We start from the raw sequence: 26,667 nt of genomic DNA, 5'->3' as shown, positions 1-26,667 counted from the left end.
TCTCATTGTTCTATCTGTGGTATGGACTTGCCTGCCAGACTTAGCTGTGCCACCACGGCTGGGAACAGGCTCAGTGTGACTCTGTGGTTACAATGGTCATATCTATTAGAATTAATGTCATTTCACAACCCCAAATGCTTTCTCTAACTCACAGAAGGCAACACAAATAGAGGGTAATAATAATACCTTTATTAGCAGATCTCTGCCCGTATGGGGAATGAAAAACAATTGGCTATAAGACATTTTTTATTTTCAAAGGGAGGAAAATAGCTAATTAAAAGTCACAGGTTTCTCTCTGTCTGTCTATAAATTGTCTGTCTAAACTGTCTGTCTGTAAACTCTCTCCCTCTCTCCGTCCTATAAACTCTCTCCCTCTCTCCGTCCTGTAAACGCTCTCCCTCTCTCCGTCCTGTAAACTCTCTCCCTCTCACCGTCCTGTAAACTCTCTCCCTCTCTCCGTCCTGTAAACTCTCTCCCTCTCTCCGTCCTGTAAACTCTCTCCCTCTCTCCGTCTTGTAAACTCTCTCCCTCTCTCCGTCCTGTAAACTCTCTCCCTCTCTCCGTCCTGTAAACTCTCTCCCTCTCTCCGTCCTGTAAACTCTCTCCCTCTCTCCGTCCTGTAAACTCTCTCCCTCTCTCCGTCCTGTAAACTCTCTCCCTCTCTCCGTCCTGTAAACTCTCTCCCTCTCTCCGTCCTGTAAACTCTCTCCCTCTCTCCGTCCCTCTCTAGTCTTCTGAGCATAATGTGATATTGAGTTCAGAGAGCAGGACCGGAAAAGATGGAGAGCAGAAAAGAGAGAGAGATAGACACGCAGACACGCACGCACACACACACACACACACACACACACACACACACACACACACACACACACACACACACACACACACACACACACACACACACACACACACACACACACACACACACACACACACACACACACACAGTCTGCACCAGACTTGACAGTTCTTGCTGTGAGATGTTACCCCACTCTTCCACCAAGGCACCTGAAACTTCCAGGACATTTCTGGGGGTGGGGGGGGGGACAGCCCTAGCCCTAGCCCTCACCCTCCGATCCAACAGGTCCCAGACATGGTCAATGGAATTGAGATCCGGGCTCTTCGCTGGCCATGGCAGAACACAGACATTCCTGTCTTGCAGGAAATCACGCACAGAACGAGCAGTATGGCTGGTGGCATTGTCATGCTGGAGGGTCATGTCAGGATGAGCCTGCAGGAAGGGTACCACATGAGGGGGGAGGATGTCTTCCCTGTAACGCACAGCGTTGAGATTACCTGCAATGACAACAAGTTCAGTCCAATGATGCTGTGACACACTGCCCCAGACCATGACGGATCCTCCACCTCCAAATCGATCCCGCTCCAGAGTACAGAGCTCGGTGTAACGCTAATTCCTTCGACGATAAACCCAAATCCGACCATCACCACTGGTGAGACAAAACCGCGACTCGTCAATGAAGAGCACTTTTGTCAGTCCTGTCTGGTCCAGCGACGGTGGGTTTGTGCCCATAGGCGACGTTGTTGCCAGTGATGTCTGGTGAGGACCTGCTTTACAACAGGCCTACAAGCCCTCAGTCCAGCCTCTCTCAGCCTATTGTGGACAGTCTGAGCACTGATGGAGGGATTGTGTGTTCCTGGTGTAATTCGTGCAATTGTTGATGCCATCCTGTACCTGTCCCGCAGGTGTGATGTTCGGATGTACCGATCCTGTCCAGGTGTTGTTACACGTGGTCTGCCACTGTCCATCCTGTCTCCCTGTAGTGCTGTCTTAGGCGTCTCACAGTACGGACATTGCAATTTATTTCCCTGGCCACATCTGCAGTCCTCATTCCTCCTTGCAGCATGCCTAAGGCACGTTCACGCAGATGAGCAGAGACCCTGGGTATCTTTCTTTTGGTGTTTTTCAGAGTCAGTAGAAAGGCCTCTTTAAGTTTTCATAACTGTGACCTTAATTGCCTACCGTCTGTAAGCTGTTAGTGTCTTAACGACCGTTCCACAGGTGCATGTTTCATTAATTGTTTATGGTTCATTGAACAAGCATGGGAAACAGTGTGTAAACCCTTTACAATGAAGATCTGTGAAGTTATTAGTATTTTTACAAATTATCTTTGAAAGACAGTGTCCTGAGTTTGTGAAAACGGCGCATTTCTACATTTTGTTGAAAAAAATATGAAGCTAAAAAGTTAAAAAAATAAAATAAAAAGTGATTTTCAAACACTATGAGATTCACGGTGACGTGGGGAGCAAGATTAGAAACTTCTTGCAGGATTTGAAAATGACTTTTAATTCTACAGTGTAATGTAACAGAGAATCATTTTAACCACAGATCATAGAAATGCTGTTTTCATGTATGTAGACACTGGTTTGGTGCTGGAGATGAAAAGTGGCAGAAGGGCCCTTTAAGCCTGACTCATGCTCTCACCTGATTGGCTAGTAGTGAAATTGATGCTGGTGAATTGAGGTGGGAAAGGACTCAGAGCTGAGACATCATTGACCGCTTGCACCTGTCAATCAACAGCAGGAAAACATAAGACAAGGTTAGGTTAACTAAGTGGGTGTATATTTAATCCAGTATCTGTATGAGGTAGGTGACTCTATTGCACAAGTTTTATACCTGTATGAGGTAGGTGATGGGAAATGTAGTGTCTTTAGGGGGTAGACGATCAGGGAAGTTGTAGTTCTACCTGTATGAGATAGTTAACTCTAGTACTCATGGGAGTTGTAGTCATACCTGTATAAGGTAGGTGACTCTAGTGAGCAGGTTGTTGAGGGTGACCTTGGTCTGCTTGATGCCCGTCTGGGATGGGGCGAAGGTGACCGCCTCTCCACACCAGGAGCACGCCCCCGGGGCGGTGAAGGTGGCCGAGGGACAGATCCTACACACCACCCCATACCACACCTCGCTACGACCACCCATATCCAGTGGAGGGCGCCAGCGCAGAGACACCCCACCATCACCACTCTCATACTCCCAGGAGACAGAGGTCGGAGCAGAGGGAGAGCCTGGAGGGGGGAGAGAGATATAGAGATTAAACATTTTGAACCTCTTTGGGTCAGTACTAGTGCCAGAATCAACACATTAAAACAGCACTCATCAACTCCAGTTGACACATGATCATGTCTCAGGGACAGATAGAGAGAATGAGTGATGTCAGAGAGAGACAGAAAGAGAGGAGACAAATGGGGCTTAGAAAGTAAGGCACAATATATGTTAGTGAACAATAATCTAATAATAATCCTTAAATGTCATGTAGGAAGAGAGGAAGAGAGAGATGGATTAGAAGGGAAGGAAGGAGAGAGAGATGGATTAGAAGGGAAGGAAGGAGAGAGAGATGGATTAGAAGGGAAGGAAGGAGAGAGAGATGGATTAGAAGGGAAGGAAGGAGAGAGAGATGGATTAGAAGGGAAGGAAGGAGAGAGAGATGGATTAGAAGGGAAGGAAGGAGAGAGAGATGGATTAGAAGGGAAGGAAGGAGAGAGAGATGGATTAGAAGGGAAGGAAGGAGAGAGAGATGGATTAGAAGGGAAGGAAGGAGAGAGAGATGGATTAGAAGGGAAGGAAGGAGAGAGAGATGGATTAGAAGGGAAGGAAGGAGAGAGAGTAAGGGAGGGAGAAAGATGGAAGGAAGGAAAGAAAAGGGCAAATTAGAGGGATGAGTGCCTTCGGAAAGTTCACCCCTTGACCTTTTCAACATGTTCTTGTGTTTCAACCTGAATTTAAAATGGATACAATTTAGTCACTGGCCTATATGCTAATCCTAAATAAACTTTAGGAGTAAAATGCTGCTTAACAAGTCACATAAGTTGCATGGACTCTGTGAGCAATAATAGTGTTTATCATGATTTCTAAAATGACATACCTCATCACTGTACAGCTTACATACAATTATCTGTAAGGTCCCTCAGTCAAGCAGTGCATTTCAACCACAAAGACCAGGGAGATTTTCCAATGCCTCGTAAAGATATGCAGCTTTTGGTAGATGGGTAAAAAGCAGACATTGAATATCACAGTGGTCCTTCTATAGCTCAGTTGGTAGAGCATGGCGCTTGTAACGCCAAGGTAGTGGGTTCGATCCCCGGGACCACCCATACGTAAAATGTATGCACACATGACTGTAAGTCGCTTTGGATAAAAGCGTCTGCTAAATGGCATATATTATTATTATTATTATTATTACATTGAGCCTGGTGAAGTTATTCATTACACTTTGGGTGGTGTCTCAATACACCCAGTCACTACAAAGATACAGGCATCCTTCATAACTCAGTTTCCAGAGAAGAAGGAAACCACTCAGGGATTTTTTTTACCATGAGGCCAATGGTGACTTTACAACAGTTTAATGACAGGAAAAGAAACTGAGGATGGATCAACAACATTGTAGTTACTCCACAATACTAATCTAATTGACAGAGTGAAAAGACAGAAGCCTGTACAGAAAACACATATTCCAAAACATGCATCCTGTTTGCAACAAGGCACTAAAGTAATACTGCAAAAAAAGTACTTTATGTCCTGAATACAAAGTGTTATCTTTGGGGCAAACACAACACATCACAGATGTCACTTGTTAAATCCACTTCAATCAGTGTAAAGAAGGATTTTTAAGCCTTGAGATAATTGATGCATAGATTGTGAGAGTCCATTCAGAGAGTGAATGGGCAAGACAAAATATTTAAGTGTCTTTGAACGGGGTATGGTAGTAGGTGCCGAGCGCACCGGTTTTAGTGTTTCAAGAACTGCAACGCTGCTGCGTTTTTCCACACTTAACAGTTTCCTGTGTGTGGTCAAGAATGGTCCACCACCCAAGAACATCCAGCCAACATGACAACTGTGGGAAGCATTGGAGTCAACATGGGCCAGCATCCCAGTGGAAGACTTTCAACACCTTGTAGAGAGCATGACCCGCACGACTAATTGAGGCTGCTCTAAGGGCAAAAGGGGGGTGCAACTCAATATTAGGAAGGTGTTCCTAACACTGGAGTTGCTTACCAAGAACACAGTGAATGTTCCTGAGTGGTGTAGTTACAGTTTTGACTTAAATCGTCTTGAAAATCTAAGGCAAGACTTGAAAATGTCTGTCCAGCAATGATGAACAACAGACTTGACAGATCTTGAAGAATTTTAAAAAGAATAATGTGCAAATATTATAAGCCTCAAATATTGTGCAAAGACTCACAGCTGTAATCGCTGCCAAATGTTATTCCAACATGGATTGAGTCAGGGGTTTGAATACTTATGTAAATAACATATTTCTGTATTTACAAAAATTCACTGTCGTTATGGAGTACTGTGTATAGATGGGTGAGAGAAAAATCTATTGAATCCATTTTGAATTCAGGCTGTAACACAACAAAATGTGGAATATAAGTCAGGGGGTGTGAATACTTTCTGAAAGCACTGTGTATATTATATGTGCTGAAGTAGATACTTATCTCTGGGTAAAAGCATCGGCTAAATGACTAAATATATATGTTACATCTCAACAAAGGTGAAAGCTTTTCAATCAAACAGATCTATTTGTTACGTAATGCTGCCAGTGCATGTAGCTAATCTGTGTCGCACACACACACACACACACACACACACACACACACACACACACACACACACACACACACACACACACACACACACACACACACACACACACACACACACACACACACACACACACACACACACACACACACACACACACACACACACACACACACACACAGCTCACTTGTGCAGGCGGAAGAGTTGACGTCGGCTGGTGCTCTGTAGAAGCCACTGCGACACTCACACACACGCGATCCCTCCTGACTGGTTCTGCTGTTAGACGGACACACTGAACACGGAACCGAACCCAACACCGACTTAAAGTACCCCACTGGACATTCTGCAGAGAGAGAGAGAGACAGGGTGAGAGAGAGAGAGAGAGAGAGAGAGAGAGAGAGAGAGAGAGAGAGAGAGAGAGAGAGAGAGAGAGAGAGAGATTTGGGTCAGTACTAGTGCCAGGATCAACACATTAAAACAGCACTCATCAACTCCAGTTGACACATGATCATGTCTCAGGGACAGATAGAGAGAATGAGTGATGTCACAGAAAGACAGAGAAAGAGGGATGGGGACTGGGGAGACAAATGGGGCTTAGAAAGTAAGGCACAACATATGTTAGTGAACAAAAATCAATTAATTTAAATGTAATGTAATGTATTTATGCTGTACAGATCATACTCTACTTGTCTATTCCAAATATAACATTATTAGTTGCCGGCACTCTGAATAAGATTCAGCTGACTAAACGACTGCTTCAAAACCCCTAGACTTAATAAATCACAATTGTCATTTTGTGGCCTAGTTTCAGTCATATCAATGTGAGTGTTGTTTAATGAATATACCAGTGACTTGTGACCTCAACATTCCACTGTCTGCCCTTAATATTGTATAATAGACAGATAAAATCATTAAATTACTTGTTTATAATATGGTTGCCTTCCGAAGCAAAACCAAGCCAGCTAACCAAACCAAACAGATAGGAATGGGCTTCTCCTGAAATGAACTACCCTGACCATTCTCTGAGGGAACCAAGCATAGCAGACTAAGAAATAGGAATCCAATGTTTTCATCACATAGCCTCAGCAGTGATGGAGAGGTGCTGTAACCATTTGTAATTGTATTTGTATTCATTAGGGATCCTCATTTGCTGCTGCAATAGCATGGGTTGTTCTGTCATTTCACACACACACACACACACAGACACCAAACACAAGTGCAGACATAGACACACACACGCATAGACACCAAACACAAGTGCAGACATAGACACACACACGCATAGACACCAAACACAAGTGCAGACATAGACACACACACACACAGACACCAAACACAAGTGCAGACATAGACACACACACGCATAGACACCAAACACAAGTGCAGACATAGACACACACACACACAGACACCAAACACAAGTGCAGACATAGACACACACACACACAGACACCAAACACAAGTGCAGACATAGACACACACACGCATAGACACCAAACACAAGTGCAGACATAGACACACACACGCATAGACACCAAACACAAGTGCAGACATAGACACACACACGCATAGACACCAAACACAAGTGCAGACATAGACACACACACGCATAGACACCAAACACAAGTGCAGACATAGACACACACACGCATAGACACCAAACACAAGTGCAGACATAGACACACACACGCATAGACACCAAACACAAGTGCAGACATAGACACACACACACACTTAAAGAGTAATAGCATGTATGTAGCCCAGTGCACTTGAGATTACAGTAAAGTGTGAACGTGTGTTAATATGCCGTTAATGTAGTCCTGAATGTAGAATGTACTTACTGCCTATAATGTAACTCTCTCTGAACTTACTGTCATGCAGTGAGAGATTCTGCCTATTGTAATGAATTCTCAGGAGGAAAAGGTATAGATTCACGCGCAGAGCGCGGCAGGTGTTTATTTTGCCTTCACAGAAGGCAGGAATCGTGGTCACGGGCAGGCAATGGTCATATACAGGTAGGCAAAAAGGCAGGTGAATCAAAACTAGGACTGGCTAGTCCTCACAAACAAGCTAGGAAAAAGCTTAGTCGGGTCAAAACAAACAATACCTCACAAAGGCACAAACAGAATGAACTGAACTAAATAAGGAGCTGATGAGACCAGGTGAGTAACTAACACAGGTGAAATCAATGAACAAAAATGAAAGACAGAGCTACGTTCAAGAACACAAAGAAACAGGGCTACGTTCAAGAACACAATGAAACAGAACACAAGGTTGACTAAGAAAATAAATCCAGAACCTTACACCTATCCTGTAGCTCTCTCTGAACGTACTGTAATGCAGTGAGCTATTCTGCCTATACTGTAGCTCTCTCTGAACGTACTGTAATGCAGTGAGCTATTCTGCCTATACTGTAGCTCTCTCTGAACGTACTGTAATGCAGTGAGCTATTCTGCCTATACTGCAGCTCTCTCTGAACGTACTGTAATGCAGTGAGCTATTCTGCCTATACTGTAGCTCTCTCTGAACGTACTGTAATGCAGTGAGCTATTCTGCCTATACTGCAGCTCTCTCTGAACGTACTGTAATGCAGTGAGCTATTCTGCCTATACTGTAGCTCTCTCTGAACGTACTGTAATGCAGTGAGCTATTCTGTCTATACTGCAGCTCTCTCTGAACGTACTGTAATGCAGTGAGCTATTCTGCCTATACTGTAGCTCTCTCTGAACTTACTATAATTGTCAAGGCTGTGGGTAACTGGTGAAAGGAGTCAGGCGCAGGAGAGCTGAGATGCGTGGACAAGGTATTTAATACAAGACAACACCAGTATAAACACAATACTATGGTGCGGGAACAATACCGGTACCACGAAACTAAAAGGGCGTAACAACAAAACCCGGCAACAAAATACCAGCCGTCAGTAAACAATAAACCAAACACAAACATGGGGGAAACCAGAGGGTTAAATAATGAACATGTCATGGGGGGATTGAAACCAGGTGTCGAGAAAACAAAGACAAAACAAATGGAAAATTAAAAGTGGATCGGCGATGGCTAGAATGCCGGTGACGTCGACCGCCGAACGCAGCTGGAACAAGGAGAGGGACCGACTCCGGCGGAAGTCGTGACAGTAATGCAGTGAGAGATTGTGCCTATACTGTAGCTCTCTCTGAACTGAGAGATTCTGCCTTGTTTTCTAGAATGCACTTACTGTAAGGCCGTGTTTAAGTGTAGAGCTGGGCCCTGAGTGTTTGAGATCGCCTAGGACAGTGTCTGATTCTGCCTAGGAGTGTGCACACTGCACAGTGAACGACACGTCTTCTCAAGCAGAGTCAGGCCCTGAGTGTCTCTACGGTTCTGATTCAGTCTGTGTGTAGAGACAGAGTCTGTACGAGTCAGAGAGTAACAGAACACCTACAGTAAGTGTGTCTATGAATGCTGTTCCAGACTTGAAGAGTGCATGTCTCTGTCTAATAAGTGTCTGCTGTTGCAGAGAGCGTGAGAGAGAGAGAGAGAGAGAGAGAGAGAGAGAGAGATAGAGAGCGAGAGCGTGAGAGACATTGTGTTATGATTCATATGAGATCGTATAAAAAACGTTGTTTTTTCATTCTTGAAACTATTCCCCCGAACACTTTTAGCATGGTCTGTTCATTATGTTAGGTGATAACTACGGGGGTTTATGAGACAGACACAGAGCGAGATAAAGAGAGAGAAAGAAAAAGGGGTGTTTATCTGTCATTGTGTGTGTGTGTGTGTGTGTGTGTGTGTGTGTGTGTGTGTGTGTGTGTGTGTGTGTGTGTGTGTGTGTGTGTGTGTGTGTGTGTGTGTGTGTGTGTGTGTGTGTGTGTGTGTGTGTATCTGCCATTGTGTGCGTGTGTGTGTGTGTGTGTGTGTATCTGCCATTGTGTGTGTGTGTATATCTGCCATTGTGTGTGTGTGTGTATCTGCCATTGTGTGTGTGCGTGTGTGTGTGTTTGTGTGTGTGTGTGTATATCTGCCATTGTGTGTGTGTGTGTGTGTGTGTGTGTGTGTGTGTGTGTGTGTGTGTGTGTGTGTGTGTGTGTGTGTGTGTGTGTGTGTGTGTGTGTGTGTGTGTGTGTGTGTGTGTGTGTGTATATCTGCCATTGTGTGTGTGTGTGTGTATATATCTGCCATTGTGTGCGTGTGTGTGTGTATCTGCCATTGTGTGCGTGTGTGTGTGTGTGTATCTGCCATTGTGTGCGTGTGTGACGGTCATTGGACATGGTGGTCTGAGGGCTCTGCTGCGGTGAACACCTCTCACGTCCTGTGACCTTATTTAGATAACCTTTTCACCAGCATGTACCACCTCCAAAGGTTGACAAGAGGTGTGTGTGAGTGTGCGTCTGTGGGTGTGTTTGAGAGAATGCATGTGTACAGGGAGACAGTAAAAGAGAGAGAGGGAATAGAGGAGATGTGGAGAGACAGGGGAGATGTTTAAACAGATAAAAGGCTTCCTGTGTTCTCACTTGTCTGGAAGAGCACAGATCTACTCTCAGACACAGGCGTGAAGTCGGAGACGGGTGGGAAGATAGAGAGAGAGAGGGAGAGAGAGGGAGAAGGAGAGAGAGAGAGAGAGAGAGAGAGAGAGAGAGGGAGAGAGATGGAGAAAGAGAGAGAGAGAGAACTTGCTAGTGGAAAATAGGAAATAAGAAAAGGGACAGACAGAGGGCGGAGGAGAGAGTAGGAAAAGGGGGAAAGAGGAGGTGAGAGGATGAGAGAGTAGGAGAGAGGAGGAGAGAGTAGGAGAGAGGAGGAGAGAGGAGGAGAGAGGAGGAGAGAGGACGAGAGAGTATGAGAGAGGAGGAGAGAGTAGGAGAGAGGAGGAGAGAGGAGGAGAGAAGAGGAAAGAGGACGAGAGAGTAGGAGAGAGGAGGAGAGAGTAGGAGAGAGGAGGAAAGAGGACGAGAGAGGACGAGATTAGGAGAGAGGAGAGAGTAGGAGAGAGTAGGAGAGAGGACGAGAGAGGATGAGAGAGGAGAGAGGAGGAAAGAGGAGGAGAGAGGACGAGAGAGTAGGAGAGAGGAGGAGAGAGTAGGAGAGAGGAGGAGAGAGGAGGAGAGAGAAGGAAAGAGGACGAGAGAGGACGTGAGAGTAGGAGAGAGGAGGAGAGAGTAGGAGAGAGGAGGAAAGAGGACGAGAGAGGACGAGAGAGGAGCAGAGAGGAGGAGATAGGAGGAGAGAGGAGGAAAGAGGAGCAGGGAGGAGGAGAGAGGACAAGAGAGGAGAGAGGAGGAAAGAGAATCAGGGAGGAGGAGAGAGGGGGAGAGAGGAGCAGAGAAGAGGAGAGAGGAGGAGAGAGGAGCAGGGAGGAGAACAGAGGAGCGGGGAGGAGGAGAGAGGACGAGAGAGGAGGAGAGAGGAGCAGAGAAGAGGAGAGAGGAGGAGAGAGGATGAGAGAGGAGCAGAGAGGAGGAGATAGGAGGAGAGAGGAGGAAAGAGGAGCAGGGAGGAGGAGAGAGGACAAGAGAGGAGAGAGGAGGAAAGAGGAGCAGGGAGGAGGAGAGAGGAGGAGAGAGGATGAGAGAGGATGAGAGAGGAGCAGAGGGGAGGAGATAGGAGGAGAGAGGAGGAAAGAGGAGCAGGGAGGAGGAGAGAGGACAAGAGAGGAGAGAGGAGGAAAGAGGAGCAAGGAGGAGGAGAGAGGGGGAGAGAGGAGCAGAGAAGAGGAGAGAGGAGGAGAAAGGAGCAGGGAGGAGAAAAGAGGAGTAAGGAGGAGGAGAGAGGATGAGAGAGGAGGAGAGAGGAGCAGAGAAGGGGAGAGAGGAGGAGAGAGGAGCAGGGAGGAGAAAAGATGAGCAGGGAGGAGGAGAGAGGACGAGAGAGGAGCAGAGAGAAGGAGAGACGACGAGAGAGGAGCAGAGAGAAGGAGAGAGGAGCAGAGAGGAGGAGAAAGGAGGAAAGAGGAAAGAGAGGAGGAAAGGGGTTAGAAAGAGAGAGAAGAAGTACTGGTAGAGGAGTGGAGAGAAAAGGGAATTGTTCCATCCATCTTTCATGTCTCTGGCACACATTACCAGATGTGTTCTATAGGGCTGTGACACGGAACACGACTTCACTACAAAACTTCCCCGGCTGTTTCTATTGCCAACAATAACCCACACTTTCTATTTGCCCTCCCCTTCACCCCTCTCAGCCAATCACACAGCTTTTTTCTATTACTGCTCCCTCTCCTGCCCTCTGCCCCACAACACAACACAATGGACGGTTAATACAGCTTATGTCCATTATGAACTGGAGGCCTGTATGTCTTTACATTACCACTCACTATACTGAGGGAAGGAGGAGGCCAGCATGTCTTTACATTACCACTCACTATACTGAGGGAAGGAGGAGACCCGAATGTCTTTACATTACCACCTAATATACTGAGGGAAGGAGGAGACCAGCATGTCTTTACATTACCACCTAATATACTGAGGGAAGGAGGAGACCAGCATGTCTTTACATTACCACTCACTATACTGAGGGAAGGAGGAGGCCAGCATGTCTTTACATTACCACTCACTATACTGAGGGAAGGAGGAGACCCGAATGTCTTTACATTACCACCTAATATACTGAGGGAAGGAGGAGACCAGCATGTCTTTACATTACCACCTAATATACTGAGGGAAGGAGGAGACCAGCATGTCTTTACATTACCACCTAATATACTGAGGGAAGGAGGAGACCAGCATGTCTTTACATTACCACTCACTATACTGAGGGAAGGAGGAGGCCAGCATGTCTTTACATTACCACTCACTATACTGAGGGAAGGAGGAGACCCGAATGTCTTTACATTACCACCTAATATACTGAGGGAAGGAGGAGACCAGCATGTCTTTACATTACCACCTAATATACTGAGGGAAGGAGGAGACCAGCATGTCTTTACATTACCACTCACTATACTGAGGGAAGGAGGAGACCAGCATGTCTTTACATTACCACTCACTATACTGAGGGAAGGAGGAGGCCCGCATGTCTTTACATTACCACTCACTATACTGAGGGAAGGAGGAGGCCAGCATGTCTTTACATTACCACTCACTATACTGAGGGAAGGAGGAGGCCCGCATGTCTTTACATTACCACTCACTATACTGAGGGAAGGAGGAGACCAGCATGTCTTTACATTACCACTCACTATACTGAGGGAAGGAGGAGGCCCACATGTCTTTACATTACCACCTAATATACTGAGGGAAGGAGGAGGCCCACATGTCTTTACATTACCACTCTCTATACTGAGGGAAGGAGGAGACCAGCATGTCTTTACATTACCACTCTCTATACTGAGGGAAGGAGGAGACCAGCATGTCTTTACATTACCACTCTCTATACTGAGGGAAGGAGGAGGCCCGAATGTCTTTACATTACCACTCACTATACTGAGGGAAGGAGGAGACCAGCATGTCTTTACATTACCACTCTCTATACTGAGGGAAGGAGGAGGCCCGAATGTCTTTACATTACCACTCACTATACTGAGGGAAGGAGGAGGCCAGCATGTCTTTACATTACCACCTAATATACTGAGGGAAGGAGGAGACCAGCATGTCTTTACATTACCACCTAATATACTGAGGGAAGGAGGAGACCAGCATGTCTTTACATTACCACCTAATATACTGAGGGAAGGAGGAGACCAGCATGTCTTTACATTACCACTCACTATACTGAGGGAAGGAGGAGGCCAGCATGTCTTTACATTACCACTCACTATACTGAGGGAAGGAGGAAGGAAGGGAGAGGGAGGGTGAGGAAAGGAACAGGGAGGGAGAGAGAGGTAGGTACTGAAGTTATAGAGGATGGGGGAGGAGAATGAGTCAATAATAATCACACATTAACAAACAGCAGTGGACACTGCAATGCATTAACACTGACCAGGAGAGAGAGAGAGAGAGAGAGAGAGAGAGAGAGAGAGAGAGAGAGAGAGAGAGAGAGAGAGAGAGAGAGAGAGAGAGAGAGAGAGAGGGTAGAAAGGAAAGGGGGATGGGACTGAAATGGTGGCAGAGAAAAAGAGAGGGACACAATGAAAGAGAGATAAAGACAAGAAGAGAGAAAGATTGGAAAGAACCAAAGGGGAATAATAGGCATAAACAAAGGGAGAGAGAGAGAGAGAGAGAGAGAGAGAGAGAGAGAGAGAGAGAGAGAGAGAGAGAGAGAGACAGAGAGATGGATGGACGGATGGTAATGAAATGCAGTTGACATGGTACTTGGTATTTAGATCACTGACCCAATTTCTCCTTCTCTCTCTCTGCCCTCTCTCCCGCTATCTCTCTCTTATGTCCTCATTCTCTCTTTTGCTCCCAGCATTCTAATCTGACACACACACACGCACACACAGATTTGTCCTAGTGCAGATGAAGCTACAAATAGGAGACATGAACACACATGGTTCCATGAGCAAATGTCTTGTTCCCTTCTGTCTCTGTCTATCCTCTCCTCCCTCTCTCCCTTCTGTCTGTCTCTATCCTCACCTCCCTCTCTCCCGTCTGTCTCTCTCTATCCTCTCCTCCCTCTCTCCCTTCTGTCTCTTTCTATCCTCTCCTCCCTCTCTCCCTTCTGTGCCTCTCTATCCTCTCCTCCCTCTCCCCCTTCTGTCTCTTTCTATCCTCTCCTCCCTCTCTCCCTTCTGTGCCTCTCTATCCTCACCTCCCTTTCTCCCTTCTGTCTGTCTCCATCCTCTCCTCCCTCTCTCCCTTCTGTCTGTCTCCATTCTCTCCTCCCTCTCTCCCTTCTGTCTCTCTCTATCCTCTCCTCCCTCTCTGCCTTCTGTCTCTCTCTATCCTCTCCTCCCTCTCTCCCGTTTGACTCTCTCTATCCTCACCTCCCTCTCTCCCGTCTCTCTCGCTATCCTCTCCTCTCTCTCTCTCCCGCCTGTCTGTCTCTATCCTCTCCTCCCTCTCTCCCTTCTGTCTGTCTCTATCCTCTCCTCCCTCTCTCCCTTCTGTGTCTTTCTATCCTCTCCTCCCTCTCTCCCTTCTGTGCCTCTCTATCCTCTCCTCCCTCTCTCCCTTCTGTCTCTTTCTATCCTCTCCTCCCTTTCTCCCTTCTGTGCCTCTCTATCCTCTCCTCCCTCTCTCCCTTCTGTCTCTCTCTATCCTCTCCTCCCCCTCTCTCCCGACTCTCTCTCTATCCTCACCTCCCTTTCTCCCTTCTGTCTCTCTCTATCCTCTCCTCCCTCTCTCCCGTCTCTCTCTATCCTCTCCTGTCTCTCTCCCGTCTGTCTCTCTCTATCCTCACCTCCCTTTCTCCCTTCTGTCTGTCTCCATCCTCTCCTCCCTCTCTCCCTTCTGTCTCTCTCTATCCTCTCCTCTCTTTCTCCCGTCTGTCTCTCTCTATCCTCTCCTCCCTCTCTCCCTTCTGTCTCTCTCCATCCTCTCCTCCCTCTCTCCCTTCTGTATCTCTCAATCCTCTCCTCTCTCTCCCGTCTGTCTCTCTCCATCCTCTCCTCCCTCTCTCCCTTCTGTCTCTCTCTATCCTCTCCTCCCTCTCTCCCTTCTTACTCTCTCTATCTTCTCCTCCCTCTCTCCTGCATGTTTAACTCTATCCTCACCTCCCTCTCTCCCTTCTGTCTCTCTCTATCCTCTCCTCCCTCTCTCCCGCATGTTTAACTCTATCCTCACCTCCCTCTCTCCCTTCTGTCTCTCTCTATCCTCACCTCCCTCTCTCCCGTCTGTCTCTCTCTATCCTCACCTCCCTCTCTCCCGCCTGTCTCTCTCTCTCTATCCTCTCCTCCCTCTCTCCCTTCTGTCTCTCTCTATCCTCTCCTCGCTCTCTCCTGTCTGTCTCACTCTATCCTCACCTCCCTCTCTCCCTTCTGTCTCTCTCTATCCTCTCCTCCCTCTCTCCCGCATGTTTAACTCTATCCTCACCTCCCTCTCTCCCGCCTGTCTCTCTCTATCCTCACCTCCTTCTCTCCCTTCTGTCTTTCTATCCTCTCCTCCCTCTCTCCCGTCTGTCTCTCTTTCCTCTCCTCCGTCTCTCCTGTCTGTCTCTCTTTCCTCTCCTCCGTCTCTCCTGTCTGTCTCTCTCTATCCTCTCTTCCCTCTCTCCCGCCTGTCTCTCTTTCCTCTCCTCCATCTCTCCCGTCTGTCCCTCTCTTTCCTCTCCTCCATCTATCCCATCTGTCTCTCTCTATCCTCTCCTCCCTCTCTCCCTTCTGTCTCTCTCCATCCTCTCCTCCCTCTCTCCCTTCTGTATCTCTCTATCCTCTCCTCTCTCTCCCGTCTGTCTCTCTCCATCCTCTCCTCCCTCTCTCCCTTCTGTCTCTCTCTATCCTCTCCTCCCTCTCTACCTTCTTACTTTCTCTATCCTCTCCTCCCTCTCTCCCGCATGTTTAACTCTATCCTCACCTCCCTCTCTCCCTTCTGTCTCTCTCTATCCTCTCCTCCCTCTCTCCCGCATGTTTAACTCTATCCTCAACTCCCTCTCTCCCTTCTGTCTATCTCTATCCTCTCCTCCATCTCTCCCGTCTGTCTATCTCTATCCTCTCTTCCCTCTCTCACACCTGTCTCTCTATCCTCTCTTCCCTCTCTCCCGCCTTTCTCTCTTTCCTCTCCTCCGTCTCTCCCGTCTGTCTATCTCTATCCTCTCTTCCCTCTCTCCCGTCTGTCTATCTTTCCTCTCCTCTGTCTATCTTTCCTCTCCTCTGTCTCTCCCGTCTGTCTCTCTTTCCTCTCTTTCCTCTCTCCCGTCTGTCTCTCTTTCCTCTCCTCCGTCTCTCCCGTCTGTCTATCTCTATCCTCTCTTCCCTCTCTCCCGTCTGTCTATCTTTCCTCTCCTCTGTCTATCTTTCCTCTCCTCTGTCTCTCCCGTCTGTCTCTCTTTCCTCTCTTCCCTCTCTCCCGCCTGTCTCTCTATCCTCTCTTCCCTCTCCCGGGCCTGTCTCTCTTTCCTCTCTTCTCTCTCTCCCGTCTGTCTCTCTTTCCTCTCCTCCGTCTCTCCCTTCTGTATCTCTTTCCTCTCCTCCGTCTCTCCCGTCTGTCTGTCTCTAACCTCTCCTCCGTCTCTCTCTCCATCTCTCCACTGTATGTCTGTGACATTCTATAGTTAGTGACATAAGTGACATCCAGTAAATGCATATTAAATGGTAATACAATGTTCTAATCTGCTCCATGTCCCTTTAAGCCCTGCCCTGGTTACACTCATGCCTTAATGGATTGTCCCTCTCAGACAAACAGGTCTGAACATTTAACACTATATCGTTCATATCAGATAGCTGTCATAATATCTACATGGTGTTACATGACCTGGAGAAAGATATTTCCTAGACATTTTGGGCTCCCGAGTGGTGGTCTAAGGCACTACATCTCAGTGCAAGAGGCGTCACTTACAGACACCGGTTCGATTCCAGGCTGATTCACAACCGGCCGTGATTTGGGAGTCCCGTAGGGCGGCACACAATTGGCCCAGCGTCCTCCAGGTTACGGTTCGGCCGGGGTAGGGGAGGGTTTGGATGGGGTAGGGGAGGGTTTGGCCGGGGTAGGGTTTGGATGGGGTAGGGGAGGGTTTGGATGGGGTAGGGAAGGGTTTGGATGGGGTAGGGGAGGGTTTGGATAGGGTAGGGGAGGGTTTGGATAGGGTAGGGGAAGGTTTGGATGGGGTAGGGGAGGGTTTGGATAGGGTAGGGGAGGGTTTGGATGGGGTAGGGGAGGGTTTGGATGGGGTAGGGGAGGGTTTGGATGGGGTAGGGGAGGGTTTGGATAGGGTAGGGAGGGTTTGGATGGGGTAGGGGAGGGTTTGGATGGGGTAGGGGAGGGTTTGGATGGGGTAGGGGAGGGTTTGGATGGGGTAGGGAGGGTTTGGATAGGGTAGGGGAGGGTTTGGATAGGGTAGGGGAGGGTTTGGATGGGGTAGGGGAGGGTTTGGATAGGGTAGGGGAGGGTTTGGATAGGGTAGGGGAGGGTTTGGATAGGGTAGGGGAGGGTTTGGATAGGGTAGGGGAGGGTTTGGATGGGGTAGGGGAGGGTTTGGATGGGGTAGGGGAGGGTTTTGGATTGGGTAGGGGAGGGTTTGGATGGGGTAGGGGAGGGTTTGGATAGGGTAGGGGAGGGTTTGGATAGGGTAGGGGAGGGTTTGGATAGGGTAGGGGAGGGTTTGGATAGGGTAGGAGAGGGTTTGGATGGGGTAGGGGAGGGTTTGGATAGGGTAGGGGAGGGTTTGGATAGGGTAGGGGGGTTTGGATGGGGTAGGGGAGGGTTTGGATGGGGTAGGGGAGGGTTTGGATGGGGTAGGGGAGGGTTTGGATGGGGTAGGGGAGGGTTTGGATGGGGTAGGGGAGGGTTTGGATGGGGTAGGGGAGGGTTTGGATAGGGTAGGGGAGGGTTTGGATAGGGTAGGGGAGGGTTTGGATGGGGTAGGGGAGGGTTTGGATAGGGTAGGGGAGGGTTTGGATAGGGTAGGGGAGGGTTTGGATGGGGTAGGGGAGGGTTTGGATGGGGTAGGGGAGGGTTTGGATGGGGTAGGGGAGGGTTTGGATGGGGTAGGGGAGGGTTTGGATGGGGTAGGGGAGGGTTTGGATGGGGTAGGGGAGGGTTTGGATAGGGTAGGGGAGGGTTTGGATAGGGTAGGGGAGGGTTTGGATGGGGTAGGGAGGGTTTGGATAGGGTAGGGGAGGGTTTGGATAGGGTAGGGGAGGGTTTGGCCGGGGTAGGGTTTGGATGGGGTAGTGGAGGGTTTGGATGGGGTAGGGGAGGGTTTGGATGGGGTAGGGGAGGGTTTGGATAGGGTAGGGAGGGTTTGGATAGGGTAGGGGAGGGTTTGGATGGGGTAGGGGAGGGTTTGGATGGGGTAGGGGAGGGTTTGGATGGGGTAGGGGAGGGTTTGGATAGGGTAGGGGAGGGTTTGGATAGGGTAGGGAGGGTTTGGATGGGGTAGGGGAGGGTTTGGATAGGGTAGGGGAGGGTTTGGATAGGGTAGGGGAGGGTTTGGATGGGGTAGGGGAGGGTTTGGATGGGGTAGGGGAGGGTTTGGATGGGGTAGGGGAGGGTTTTGGATAGGGTAGGGGAGGGTTTGGATAGGGTAGGGGAGGGTTTGGATGGGGTAGGGGAGGGTTTGGATGGGGTAGGGGAGGGTTTGGATGGGGTAGGGGAGGGTTTGGATAGGGTAGGGAGGGTTTGGATAGGGTAGGGAGGGTTTGGATGGGGTAGGGGAGGGTTTGGATAGGGTAGGGGAGGGTTTGGATAGGGTAGGGGAGGGTTTGGATGGGGTAGGGGAGGGTTTGGATGGGGTAGGGGAGGGTTTGGCCGGGGTAGGGTTTGGATGGGGTAGGGGAGGGTTTGGATAGGGTAGGGGAGGGTTTGGATGGGGTAGGGGAGGGTTTGGATGGGGTAGGGGAGGGTTTGGATAGGGTAGGGGAGGGTTTGGATAGGGTAGGGTTTGGATGGGGTAGGGGAGGGTTTGGATAGGGTAGGGGAGGGTTTGGATAGGGTAGGGGAGGGTTTGGATGGGGTAGGCCGTCATTGTAAATAAGAATGTATTCTTAAACTGACTTGACTAGTTAAAGAAAGGTTCAATACAAATATATACATAACATAACGCAGATCAAACATCTAAGGTACACTCTTAGAAAAAAGGTTCCAAAATGGTTCTTCGGCTGTACCCATAGGGGAACCCTTTTTCGTTCCATGTAGAACCCTCCATGGAAAAGTGTTAAGGGATTTTTATGAATAATGACTAAATTATGTATACATTTAAATCAGAACTATGACTAAAACAGAATACTACTATGTTACTGTATGGATGTATGAATCTTATTATAATCATAATACTGAATGTAATGTGTGTAGTTTTCGTCCAGAATTAGAAGGACTGTCTGATCCTTGTTAGAAACGAATGGAGCTATCGTCAGACTGGCTGGAATGCTGTGTTCCTTACAGGACATCCTGTCTCTACACAGGGAGAGGAGAGATCTTGGTCTAGTAGTAGATTAGCTAAAAGGTAGTGGACAATGTGGGAAGGCTTGTGAACTATACTGCCATTGTATCGGAGTGGAGGAAGGACCGAATAAAACCTATGACGTCATTTTTAGTATAAAACCTGATGTAAATTGTACTATGATCAGTACTCTCGAGAATAAACACTATTGATTGATTTTGAGACTGGTCTCTGTCAATTTTATGCAAATAAGCATCTTACAAATTCTTAGAAATGGGCAGAGTGTTTTAATTGAATTGGTCGATGAACATATAGGAATGAAATTCCTTTAACAAAAAGGTTTTACATGGAACCAGAAATAGTTCTACCTGGATCAAAAGGGTTCTTCAAAGGGAGAGCCAAAGAACCCTTTAAGGTTCTTGATAGCACCTTTTTTCTAATAGTGTACACTAAGCCAAATGAAATGAAACATCAGGTTCTTAACGCTCACATGACACTCAATAGCAATTGGTTTTAAACCAATTGAGCAAGCAATGTAACACACTAATCAGACAGTATAGCAACATATACGTCTACGTATATGGCACAAACCAATGGTACACAAGCCATATGATGAGTCACTCCTAATAGTACTAGCAGCTGATCCAGAATCTCTGCAGTCACGTGTTCCCCATGATGAATACATCCTAGATCAATACATAAATCTATGGACATTCTCCTTGCATAAAGTGTCAAGCAAATCCAATATTCTACTATCCATAGTACACTCCTAACCAATAGTCCGCACTAGGGCACTCTCTCACCGTGTTTAAAATTCCCACAATATCTTGCCGCAGGGTTTGAATTAAATCAGGACAGCCCCATACACATTCAAATATATTCAATGGCACCGCTTAGCGAGCTCTAAATATTAGACCCATGTGAATGAATATTTACATATTTTTGTTAACAGGGACATTGCACAATAATTTACATCTCAAAAAACACTGTGCCGTAAATTCATCCATAGTCCTGGGCAAATGACATTCACCAGAACAACCACAGTCCTGGAGAGGTACTAAAGATACATGCATGTTCGTAAGAAAGTTTAGTGTTGAGGAACATATTTCATCAGTGTGAACTTGGGTACTGTCTTAAGGAATATATATCATCATTGTTAAGGGAACTGTCTTAAGGAATATATATACAGTTGAAGTCGGAGGTTTACATACACCTTAGCCAACTACATTTAAACTGAGTTTTTCACAATTCCTGATATTTAATCAAAGTAAAATTCCCTGTCTTAGGTCAGTTAGGATCACCACCTTATTTTAAGAATGTGGAATGTCAGAATAATAGTAGAGAGAGTATTTCAAATTTGATTTATTTCATTACATTCCGAGTGGGTCAGAAGTTTACAGACACTCAATTAGTATTTGGTAGCATTGGCATTAAATTGTTTATCTTGGGTCAAACGTTTCGGGTAGCCTTCCACAAGCTTAAGTTGGGTGAATTTTGGCCCATTCCTCCTGACCGAGCTGGTTTCACGGAGTCATGTTTGTAGGCCTCCTTGCTCATACACACTTTTTCAGTTCTGCCCACACATCTTCTATAGGATTGAGGTCATGGTTTTGTGATGGCCACTCCAATACCTTGACTTTGTTGTCCTTAACCCATTTTACCACAATTTTGGAAGTATGCTTGGGGTCATTGTCCATTTGTGACCAAGCTTTAACTTCCTGACTGATGTCTTAAGATGTTGCTTCAACATATCCACATCATGAAACCATCCATATTGTGAAGTGCACCAGTCCCTCCTGCAGCAAAGTACCTGACAACATGATGCTGCCACCCACATGCTTCACGGTTGGGATGGTGTTCGTCGGCTTGCAAGCCTCCCCCTTTTCCTCCAAACATAACAATGGTCATTATGGCCAAACAGTTCTATTTTTGTTTCACCAGACCAGAGGACATTTCTCCAAAAAGTACAATCTTTGTCCCCATGTGCAGTTGCAAACCATAATCTGGCTTTTTTATTGCGGTTTTGGAGCTGTGGCCTCTTCCTTGCTGAGCGGCCTTTCAGGTTATGTCGATATAGGACTCGTTTTTACTGTGGATAGAGATACTTCTGTACCTGTTTTCTCCAGCATCTTCACAAGGGCCTTTGCTGGAGTTCTGGGATTGATTTGTACTTTTCGCACCAAAGAACCTTCATCTCTAGGAGACAGAACGCATCTAATTCCTGAGCGGCACAACGGCTGCGTGGTTCCATGGTGTTTATACTTGCGTACTATTGTTTGTCCAGATGAACGTGGTACTTCAGGCGTTTGGAAATTGCTCCCAAGGAAGAGGTCTTGGTTGATTTATTTTGATTTTCCCATGATGTCAAGCAAAGAAGCACTGAGTTTGAAGGTAGGCCTTGAAATACATCTACAGATACACCTCCGATTGACTCAAATTATGTCATTTAGCCTATCAGAAGCTTCTAAAGCCATGACATCATTTTCTGGAATTTTCCAAGCTGTTTAAAGGCACAGTCAATTTAGTGTATGTAAACTTCTGACCCACTGGAATTGTGATACAGTGAATGATAAGTGAAATAATCTGTCTGTAAACAATTGTTGGAAAAATGACTTGTGTCTTGCACAAAGTAAATGTCCAAACCGACTTTCCAAAACTATAGTTTGTTAACAAGAAATTTGTGGAGTGGTTGACAAATGAGTTTTAATGACTCCAACCTAACTTCCAACTTCAACTGTATATCATCAGTGTTACAGGAACTATATGGAACTGATGTGGACCTCCTTAGAAAGCCCCATGATGTAAAAGTCTGTTTCATGTCTGGGTGAACAGGTGTAATTGTGTCTCATGCTCAGTCGTGCTTCTGCTGAGCACACACACACACACACACTCTCTCTCTCTCTCTCTCTCTCTCTCTCTCTCTCTCTCTCTCTCTCTCTCTCTCTCTCTCTCTCTCTCTCTCTCTCTCTCTCTCTCTCTCTCTCTCTCTCTCTCTCTCTCTCTCTCTCTCTCTCTCTCTCTCTCTCTCTCTCTCTCTTTCTCAATGCCAATGTCAATGGAGAAAACATCTAGTGTAGGTCTTCTGCTTAGGAGAGAACAGAGCGCTGCTTGTCTCCTGCTCTGTTCCCTGTCATCATTAGAGGATCTGTTAGGAGTCACTGGTTCTGGTGGCTGAGCTGGTTAGAGCGTGGATGGTGCTTGTAACACCAAGAGGTTGTGGGTTTAATTCCAGCACAGATCACTTCTAATGAACAACTTAATATTATCATTCACCAGTTCAGATCTTGAATGTGCCTGGAACCCCCTTAGAGCCGTACAGCTGAGTTCTTGGTGTCTACACAGATATTTATACCGGAGCCTCAGAGACAATGTAGAATAAAAACCCTCAGCGACCACAGCAACATGGCTCAGCAACCATCTCAGCTATCAGTTTTTTCATCCAAACGACCAAACAGGGACAACAATGCCATGATGTCACATCCACATCATTAGTCAGTGACCTGATCAACTAAACATAATCACAGAATAATTAGAACACAAAAATCCCTGTGTGGGTGGGGCTCCCACTCCTTATGATCTGTTTATCCCCATCTGGAAGGCCAAACCACTGAGCCACAGAGTGGCGTTGGAGTGGTTATTTCTCAGTAAATATCAATCAAAGTGGGACAAACCGTGTGAGTGGCGGGGAGAGCCCAGATGTAAGCCATTAGAGCATGAAGACATTTCACAGTTGACTTGGTTCAGAGTGGCGGTATTAATGAATCTGTTAGCTAGCTTGGGACTGGGAGGCCCCTGACCAGCCCTGGTCTGGCCTGTGGAGGAGAGGGTAACAGATAGCCCCACAGAGAACTACTGGACTGGACCTTTACTGGACCTTTACCTTCAACTGTCAAGGGAGAACACACACACACACACACACACACACACACACACACACACACACACACACACACACACACACACACACACACACACACACACACACACACACACACACACACACACACACACACACACACACACACACACACACACACACACACACACACAGCACCACACAGCCTCCCGCTGTCCACATCTCAGTCAATACCCCTTCCCCCTCTCTCTGTCTCCTTACTTTCCTCAGACTTTCTGCTTGCTCAATTCCTTAAGTCGTTAACTTGTGTCCACTTATCCCCTCTCTCCCTCCCTCCATCTCCCCCTCTCTCTTTCCCTCTCCCGCTGTGGTTTCTGTCACTTGTTCACAGACGAGTGGCCATTACATCACTATGACCTAAATGTGTCACATCCCTCCCTCGCTCCCTCCCTCCCTCCCTTTCACTCCTCCTTCTCTCAATATTCCATGGTGTCTTTCTTGAGATTTCTCCAAAACATATCTTTATCGTTGACCCCTGTCCAGTGAAGGTAGAAAACTTTACTTTTCCAGGGTGCACACTGACACAGTGTGTGTGTGTTCCTTTCCTCCTCTGTGCTAACATTCTGGGTCAAGTGGGGCTTGTTGAAGCAGTAGTTGAGCTCTTGGTCTGACAAGCTGTCTCTTATTCCCCTGAGTTCTGCTCCCTTCCTGCTTCTTCAGTTAAAACACCACCAACACAGAGACCACAACACAAAGCCCTCATCTCCTACTTATGCTCCCAGACATAAACACCTATTCATTTATGTAGGATATTGCTGACACAGTCTCATAAAACATTTGCCCATCATCAACCCCCCCGCCCTCCCCCACAACACACACACACACACCCCACATGGCCATTGTCTGTCCCTGCCCTCCTTTCCCTGTCCTCTCAGTCAAGCTGGGTCAGTGATCAGAGTGACGGCAGCAGTTCCATCTCATATTGATCCAGAAAGTTAGTGACACAAGAGACAGGAGAACTGACAGGACAGGAGACAGGAGAACTGACAGAACAGGAGAACTGACAGGACAGGAGACCTGACAGAACAGGAGAACTGACAGGACAAGAGACAGGAAAACTGACAGAACAGGAGACAGAAGAACTGACAGAACAGGAGACAGGAGAACTGACAGGACAGGACAGGAGAACTGACAGGACAGGAGACAGGAGAACTGACAGGACAGGGGACAGGAGAACTGACAGGAGGGGGGGACAGGAGAACTGACGGGAGGGGGGACAAGAGAACTGACAGGACAGGAGACAGGAGAACTGACAGGAGGGGGGACAGGAGAACTGAGAGGAAGGGGGACAGGAGAACTGACAGGAAGGGGGACAGGAGAACTGACAGGACAGGGGTCAGGACAACTGACAGGAGAGTGAACAGGAAAACTGACAGGAAGGGGGGGCAGGAGAACTGACAGGAAGGGGGACAGGTGAACTGACAGGACAGGGGTCAGGAGAACTGACAGGAGAGTGAACAGGAAAACTGACAGGAAGGGGGACAGGAGAACTGACAGGAAGGGCGACAGGAGGCTAAAACTTTAGATATTGTTACATTTTGTTGGTCCTTTGACATTTTAGTGTGTGGGTTTTAAGTTTTAAAAGTATACCAGACTTGTTGAACTCACCTAAGCAGGCTGATCTGTTTTGATTGGGCTCATATCCCTCTTCACAGATGCACCCACCCACCGGCACCATCCATTCACCTTCTGTGTTGCAGTGCATGCGAGGGGCAGAGCCTCCCTGTGCTTGGCTGTGGGGAACACAAGTCCCAGACACAGGGATCAGGGCGGTAGGCTCCGCCCCTGAGGGTGTGGCCGGATAGGAAGCAAGATAGCGATTGGTTGCTGGGCAGCGGCGGTAGAAGATGGACACACCCATGAGAGAGACACATGCGCCGCTGTCAACGATAGCCAGGACGAATCTGAAACAGGGTTCAAGGGTCATAACATGTTAACTTATTATCAGGCTTGAACTGCACTGTTGGTTAAGGGCTTGTACGTAAGCATTTCACAGTAAGGTCTACACTTGTTGTATTCGGCGTATGTGATAAATAAAGTTTAATTTGATTTGAAGGACCACTAGCTAGGTGACAGCGTGGGTTTAGGTGAGTTAGTTACCATACACTGCTGCCTACAAAGTGGCAAAGGACTATTTGTCACAAGTGATGAGCATGGTTTGAATATGGACATTTTCATGAATTTGTTTCAAATGTTCTCGTACAGTACCCATTGCGTGTGAGCGGAGCGAAGCTGCGGGTCTTGATGTTGACGCGACGGTAGCGGTCTGGTTGGTACTGGTGGGGCAGGCTGGGCTCCACCTTGGTGAAACTCTTATCTGCTGCTATGGTGTCAACCTTCACCCAGCCCTCCCTCGTGTCCTTCTCTCCACTGGACGGCTGGACAGGGATGGGAAAGGGGGATGGGGAGGAAGAGAGGGGGAGAGGGGGATGAGAGAGAGGGATCATGTATTACATTTCATTGTGGAAATTAAAATGTGAGGGATTAGGGAGAAGGATAAGATAAAGGGCATGTAACAGTTGATTAAAGTATTTAAGAGTATGCAACAGTTAGCTCTGAGGGTACTCATTGAGTCAAATATAAACAGTCGCGGACCAGTGACAGTGTTCTAATCTAATCTAATTCTCCCCAGTTTCAAGATAACCATGCTAACTTCCCCCAGAGACTCAGACTCCTGGCCTTCCTGCTCCCCACTCTACATTCCTCTACACTTCACTCATCAGCCTCTTATTTCAATTTTTAAACAGTATCTAACTTTCCCCAAGGAGAAATGTATTAATTCACAAATACTGCATCCATCCCTCTGCACACGACACGCGGCGCAACAAGAGCTCAGCACCCTATCGACTCGGCAAAACAGCTCTGTAACTGCTCTCCTACAAAGCACTGATGTGAGATGAGAAATGTAGTTTATTTAATGAGATTGAGGGGGATGAGAATGAGAGGAATGGTATGGCATCATTTTTTCCTTGCTTTTGGAACTTGCTTTGGAACATGCAGAACTACATATTACTAAAATGGGATATTGGGAAATGTGGTCTTTATGCTCTACGTCTTGACAGATGTTTTTAGAAACTATACTTACCATGGGAAGAGACCATTTGTCTTGGCTTAAAATGGCTTAAACTGTTTAGTATTAATAAAAAATGTATCAGTTTCACTTCAAGTAAAAAGGTTTGACAACATTGCCATCTACAATTCAAGTCAGTTTTTGATGTCCCAATACTTTGGCATCAGGTTCATGAACTGACATATAAAACAACAATTGACACATCAATTTGTCCATTTCATTGTAAGCCATTAT

The 26,667-nt window shown here is 47.2% G+C and overlaps 1 protein-coding gene across 1 annotated transcript in view; it reads right to left on the bottom strand.

The window, feature by feature from the left end:
• LOC124005979 (ephrin type-B receptor 5-like) overlaps window positions 1–26,667 on the bottom strand; it is an 88,149-nt gene that overhangs the window by 8,964 nt on the left and 52,518 nt on the right. The window contains exons 4-8 of the mRNA XM_046315627.1: window positions 25,572–25,741; window positions 24,972–25,267; window positions 5,751–5,906; window positions 2,756–3,027; window positions 2,447–2,528 (exon numbers count right to left, since the gene is read on the bottom strand). Of these exons, the coding sequence (XP_046171583.1) occupies window positions 2,447–2,528; window positions 2,756–3,027; window positions 5,751–5,906; window positions 24,972–25,267; window positions 25,572–25,741 (976 nt within the window). The remainder of the gene's footprint in view (window positions 1–2,446; window positions 2,529–2,755; window positions 3,028–5,750; window positions 5,907–24,971; window positions 25,268–25,571; window positions 25,742–26,667) is intronic.

Source organism: Oncorhynchus gorbuscha, linkage group LG19, assembly GCF_021184085.1.
Source record: "Oncorhynchus gorbuscha isolate QuinsamMale2020 ecotype Even-year linkage group LG19, OgorEven_v1.0, whole genome shotgun sequence".
Lineage (NCBI taxonomy): Eukaryota > Metazoa > Chordata > Actinopteri > Salmoniformes > Salmonidae > Oncorhynchus > Oncorhynchus gorbuscha.
Note: the sequence above shows the minus strand (reverse complement) of the source record. Positions and strands in the feature narration are given on the sequence as shown.